The sequence below is a fragment of the Rhea americana genome, unplaced genomic scaffold (assembly GCF_003343005.1).
Source record: "Rhea americana isolate MKP2758 unplaced genomic scaffold, rheAme1 scaffold_24, whole genome shotgun sequence".
NCBI classification, from domain to species: domain Eukaryota; kingdom Metazoa; phylum Chordata; class Aves; order Rheiformes; family Rheidae; genus Rhea; species Rhea americana.
In genome coordinates this window covers 3,739,325-3,745,506 of record NW_028186357.1, presented here as the reverse complement: position 1 = coordinate 3,745,506, position 6,182 = coordinate 3,739,325, and the positions used below count along the sequence as shown (strand labels likewise).

The 6,182-nt window shown below is 41.8% G+C and overlaps 1 protein-coding gene and 1 long non-coding RNA gene across 2 annotated transcripts in view; both read right to left on the bottom strand.

The window, feature by feature from the left end:
- LOC146595068 (uncharacterized) overlaps positions 1-6,182 on the bottom strand; it is a 558,681-nt gene that overhangs the window by 43,294 nt on the left and 509,205 nt on the right. The window lies entirely within an intron of this gene.
- The window catches only part of MAF (MAF bZIP transcription factor), a 17,619-nt gene continuing 11,946 nt past the window's right edge, over positions 510-6,182 (bottom strand). Inside the window, exon 2 of the mRNA XM_085306476.1 lies at positions 510-708. Coding sequence (XP_085162602.1) covers positions 510-708 — 199 coding nt within the window. The remainder of the gene's footprint in view (positions 709-6,182) is intronic.

Sequence of the window (6,182 nt, the reverse complement as noted above, 5' to 3'; positions counted from 1 at the left end):
CGGCTCGCTGCGGAGGGACCGCGTTAGTATGGGTATTTGTCTGCAGGGGACAAACGCTTTTGAGACGCGAGCACAACGTTATGGGCAAAATGTCAGCAATAATCACAAAAAAAGGGGGAGAGAGAAACATCATGGATGTAAACCACGAAATAAATAATACACATCAACTTCTACGTTTCTCGCCTTTCATCTGGGTAYAGCTGACATTAAGTCCAGGAATTGATATCTTTTTAGCGGAGGAGACACAAGCGGAGGAGACACAAGATGCCAAGTTATATTTTTTAGCGCAAGGCCAACATGCAAAAACAAAGCTAAAAGAGTTGAAGAAATGAGTACAACAGAAAACAACGAGATTATCTCGTCGCTGGAAAGAAAACGATCAGCGTTCCCATGGAAGCCGAGCAGTTAATATAYCGCTATCTTCGATTTTTCCATCCTCTCCTTATTAGAATATAATTTGGGTCCAAGCGGTACRGATACAGGTTCTTACTGACCACAGGAAGGGAGCGCTACGGGCAGAGCGAGATCTGCAGCACGTACGCGTGCACGCGGTCCTCCCGCCTCCCCCCTGGCTCTGCCTCGGCGGCGAAGCCGTTTGGACCTGGAAGTTGTTTGAAAGCCGACGTAAAAGCAACCGCTAAAAGGCGGGATGTTAAAATCCTACTGGATTCTGCTCCTGCTGCACCAGAGCAGCCTGGAACGTCTCCACTACAGACAGAAAATAGCAGGCACGAAAGAAAAACAACATGTGAGATTTTTCTCCTTTTTCTTAAAAAAAAAAAAAGCGCTTGTCTCACCTACCTGGCCCTCCCCGTGCAGCAGTGCCCACGCCGCTGCCAGCCCGGGCCCGCAGCAGCGGCCCCTCGCTTGCGGGGCGGACGTGGTCGCACCGGGGCCGCAGACCGGCACGGCTCCTCGGCTCGGCTTGCTTGCGCCCCGACCTCAATAACCCCGTACAATCCCGCCGCAGACAGGGAGCCAGCTATTTAATTACCCATCCCTGCTAACAAAAGCCCTCTTTATTTTGATTAGCTTTGAGGGACCGAGGTGCCCCGCCATGGGAGCACGTTTAAATAATCGCACGATACGGAATAACACGCCTGGAAACACAAAAAGAGGGGGAGAGGAGAGACGAAAGAGAAGATGTAAACTCGGTCCCAATTCCCAATTTAAACCACGGATGACCTCCGGGTCAATTTTTCAGAGTATCGCAGATCAATTCAATTCTCACCTCCGCTGCCTACCTGCTAGCGAACGAACTGACGCTGCCTTCCAATAGGCTGAAGCAAGGAAAAGGAGAYGGTGTTTAGCTGCCTCTGAATAACCATGGTTATTAGATGATGCATGYAGAGGAAAAATTACCATTTCCCTTCTCCTTCTTCTCCTTTTGATTGTCATTCTCACCTCACTGGTGATTAAGATGTAGGACGCTCTTGCAGATTGTTAATTAGGTGCTAATATCTGCAAGGGGCCACAGCAAGCTTCTCCACCTGAGGTCATTTCTCAGAAGTCAGGCTGTCTCCAATGACAGTACCTGTAATTCCCAGAGCTAGTTTGATTCCCACTCAACAGCTGGAGCTAGTGTTTCTTTCATGTCTGGTTTCATTTCCTATCTGAAATTATATGAGTGCTAATATCTTTATTATCTTTCCTGTAGAAGTGCAATGCTTGAGCATGGCACAGTATGTTGTTCATAGGCTTTTCACTCTTTTTTTTTCTTTTTTTTTTTACCAAGGCATTTTCAAAAACATTTCAAGCAAAAATCTTTATAGTTAACAAATTTATAGCTGAGGACTCTATTATAGATATAGAGGGAGAAGGTAGGAGTGAAACAGCAATAATTTGGAGACAGAAGAAAAGCGAAGCAAARCTGCACTACTGCTGAATGATAATAGCTCAAATCTTGGCAAATAAATATAATGGCACTGACAGGAAGGGGAAGAAATACAAGGACAATGTGGCCTCTGTATGTCTTGGCAGGTGCACAAGAGTTTATCTATATATATGTGTGCACACATAGGTAGCAAGGATGTATATATTGCATTTAAGTGAGCGAGAGAGAGAGAGATGGGGCACATAACCAAACCACGATTTTGCTTGTATTTTGAATGATTCAAAATTCGGGTAAGAGGAGGATGTTTTTAATTCAGAACATTACCAACTATGAAAGAACCTGATGTTTGTATTTGTGGCCTGGTGCACTCAGGAGACTAAATCCTCACTCAGACCAAAGTCCTACAGACCACAAAACTTCTACTCTTGAGAGCTTCTGCAATCCTCCAAGTGCTGATGTGAAGCACAAGTGATTTTTCATCCAAGGTTACAAAATAAGGTAAACAGCAAGTACTGTATATTATACTAGCTTTCATTAGACGGTTTCAAGGAACATTACAGATTTTTTTTTTTAACGCACACAAAAGCCTGGAAGATAAAAATTAATTATCTAGTTTTGTAACTGTGTAAACTGAGATATAAAGAGATCAACGGTAACAGACCTTTAGAAGAAATGTAAGATAACAAGTTTAAAGTATGCGTGTGCTTCAGTATTTTGCTGAATCAAGAATGAAACAACTGGGGCAAAGTCTCACAAGTGAGTCAGACCGTGACTCCCAACTCCCCGTTTCTTCACTCCCTGAACGTTGGGGCTATATGTGGAAGCCTGAAGCAATTTTATAGGAGGGATGCTAAATCAGTGCTTTTCTCATCTCCTCCATCTCCTGTATTTTGGTAAAGTGTGACTCATTTGGTAAATGGCACAAATTGGAAAAGCCAAGAGATGTTTTAAAAATATTTAAATTATTTTTTTAGCCCTTAACTTAGAGTTTTCCATTAGAACTAAATGACAGCAAATGCTACTTCAATGGAAAAATGTTTTAGAATTTATTCTAAGCATAGGGAAAACTATTAAATGGACTTTGCTGGGAATTTCTGGAGGTAAGAGCTGTCAAATAAGGCGTTTTGTACTTCCAATTCATAGGAGTGATCTAGAAAGGAGTTTCAGACATAGTGAAAGTCTGCATTTTATAAATACTAGAGGACGCTTTTTTTGTCTACGTAAAATGACCTGTAAATTGTACAAGATGAGTTTGGGGAGAGGAAAGCGAGGGAGAGAGGTTACTAGCATTTTCTTAGCAAAAATAACATATTACTTCCCATTTGAAATAAAAGATTCCCATTTAGACTTAACACAGCATATCTGCYTGAAAAATATGAACATGGTTACCATTGACTTCAATGGGAAACTTGCCAACGATATTTCATGGACGTTATCTTCAATCAGCTTCAAAAAATAAAGACATTTTAAAGGCAGYGCTACTTCAACAAGGGAACGTTAAAAATAACCCACTCACAGAGAAATTTGATTTTTGCAATGCTTAGGCTCATTTTCAATGTTATCAGATATATGGCCTTAGGATAAGACTTGGTCAATAAGGTCTGKCCTGCAGCGCAGCCTGGCAGCTTGACATCATCACAGGCTGCAAAGAAATATGAGGCCACAAACAACAGTCTGGCTTGATTGTACATCACAAATGCACACGAACAGCACGAGAAAGCAAAAGGTCCTGTGCAAAACACAAATCTCTCTAAAAAATGTATGTGTGAACRCAGGAGCAGCAGCGGAAAGTAAGTGAATGTATATTTTAAGATTGCTATGATTTCCCTTGTGTGAAAGGTCTTAGAGGTAAACTGAAAAAGGAACAGAAAACATATTTCTGTTCTTTACTGCTCCTTATTCTCTCCTTAGTTTTAGGGCTCATCCATATGGGGAAATTATGTCGTAAAACCATACCACAGTGCTATCCATTCCCTTGGTGGACAATCTTACTCTAGAGTAAGAGTGGATTTTCCTGGTTAGTTTATTTTATTTTGTAAGTGGCTTAAGCTATACTGGGGAAAAAAAAATCCACTCTTACTCCAGAATAAGAACATCCATCCAGGGAATTCTACCAGCACAGCTATAGCAGTATGAATTCATATCTTGCTTTTTATTAGTACGCCTTCCCCAGTAGACAATTGTGTTGTGATGGAAGTCTAGGCACCAGGAATTCAATGGGAATTTCAGCAACGCCTGCAGCGGGGCTGGGAGTCCGCCCAAGACCTTTCCTTCCCACTCGAGACACAGCTAAGATGCAGGTTAGATTCCAGGATCCATCATTTCCGCATCCTGCCCTTACAGTACCCCACAAGTCCTTCAAGGACCCTCCATTTTATCTGAAAACTAGAACATGAAAAAAAAACAGTGATAAAAACAACCATTTTTTTTCTTGCACTTCATTTTTTAAGAGGAAGCCTGGCTGTAGTTACTTATCATAGAATCAGTAAGGTTGGAAGGGACCTCTGGAGATCATCTAGTCCAACCTCCCTATTTATGGCAGAACCAAATTCAGCTTTCCAACAGGATCACATCAATGTCATGAAATAATTAGGCATTCAGTGGGATATATTATTCCTGGTAGCTCCATAATGTTGGAAGATGGAAAAGCTCTTCTGCACCAAACAAAACACACTGAAGTGATATAAAAATAGGTATCAAATATGGCTGGAGTTATGTTCGTGTCGTGAGAGACGTTGGCCAGAGTTACTAGGAGTTCTGCACGTGCAATAAGCCAATATATGGCCCTTGGAAATTAATAGCTCCCTTATAAAATACCACAATGTATCCTTGGTGGTATTTTATGAGATAGCAACTAGTTTTGCTATTGATACAACAGTGTATATCACAAACACCATCTTCATCCTGCCGTGCTTACTCTGAAAACTCCCAGTAAGCCCCACGGGCTCCAGTGTACGGAGCGACACCACGATTCACATCCACGAGTCCTGTCGCCGTTTGCCCCAAGGGAGACGTTTGGTGAGAGTGTCTTAACCAACAACCACCAAATATTCCCACCACACTCATAAAGTGAACGGCCTCGAAATGCTAAAAGTATGCCAGAAATAACACAATTCCTTCAAAAGAGTCAAGTTAGTAAGTCAGACCATGGAGACTACTGTCCACTACTATAAATGTACAGTCCTAAACTCCAGAGAATATGAAGTATTGGAGTTTTCATATCTAAGCTTATTATTCCTAACATCACAGAGACACTTCCCTGAATTGTCCTTCTCCTTCCCAAATTCCCCCTCTGACCAGATGTCTTTCTCTTTCTTGCTTTTACCTGTCAATCATGCTCACAGCTGAAATTTGATTTCTCTCCCAACAGTAACCTTAGATGAAATATTACCATAGGGGTCAGAACTGCCTGAACCTTGCCATAAAAGTTCGTTAACTCTTCCAAGACCCAATAGCTATTTGCTTAAAAGTAGCAAATTTTGCCGCTGTTTTTCTCAATAATACATGACAGCATAACCACAAAGTACTGGAAGGAAGGAGCAACGAATTGTTCCAGAGAGCAGCAAGCAAGGCAAGTCCTGGGATCGCAAGTGTACATCAGGGAGAAAGCTTTTGCTTTTTTAATATGTGGATAGCAAAGATTTATATCGCTTATATAATTTATATAAATATAATAATTACACACACAAATTAGAAGACTCAGGCAAGCTTTCCTCTCAGATTACTGAAATTAGAGCAGTTCCACCAGAAGCAAAGTGATGGAATATGTGCTGTACTTTTGCAACGAAAACACGTAGTTTCTCCAGCTTAATCAAAATATGGCTCTGTTCTCATAAAAAAGTATATTATGCTTCAAGCCCTTCTAAAAAACAAGTGGTCTGATTTCTGCATCATTTATGGTGGCGTAACATAGAAAAAAAACTGCATGGCAGGCAAAAGCATTACACTGGGTGTAACTCGGGGAAGGGAGGAGCGCGTCGGGCCCACCGCACACCTCCTAGGAGCTGCCTGAGGAACCCACTCTGGAGGCAAAGACTCCTCCTGGCGCTATTCGACGTGGAGTCTAGCGCACCGGTTAACCTCTTCTGCACCCCGACTCAAATTTTGGATTAAAAAAAAAAAAAGAAGAAGAAAAGAAGAATTCAGTGAGCTAGTGAAATACGGGTGTTGTTTTTATGTCAGCACTGGTGATCAAAGTGCAGTAAGCTGTACAGCAGTCCGTACTCTTAACTGAGACAGGACACTTCTTAGTGACACAGGAATCTCTACCATTGCAGCCTTGAAGCTTATTTAAACCACTTAGTATCTTCTAGAGTTGAGGTCAATAAAAATCAGATTCCATGGAGGG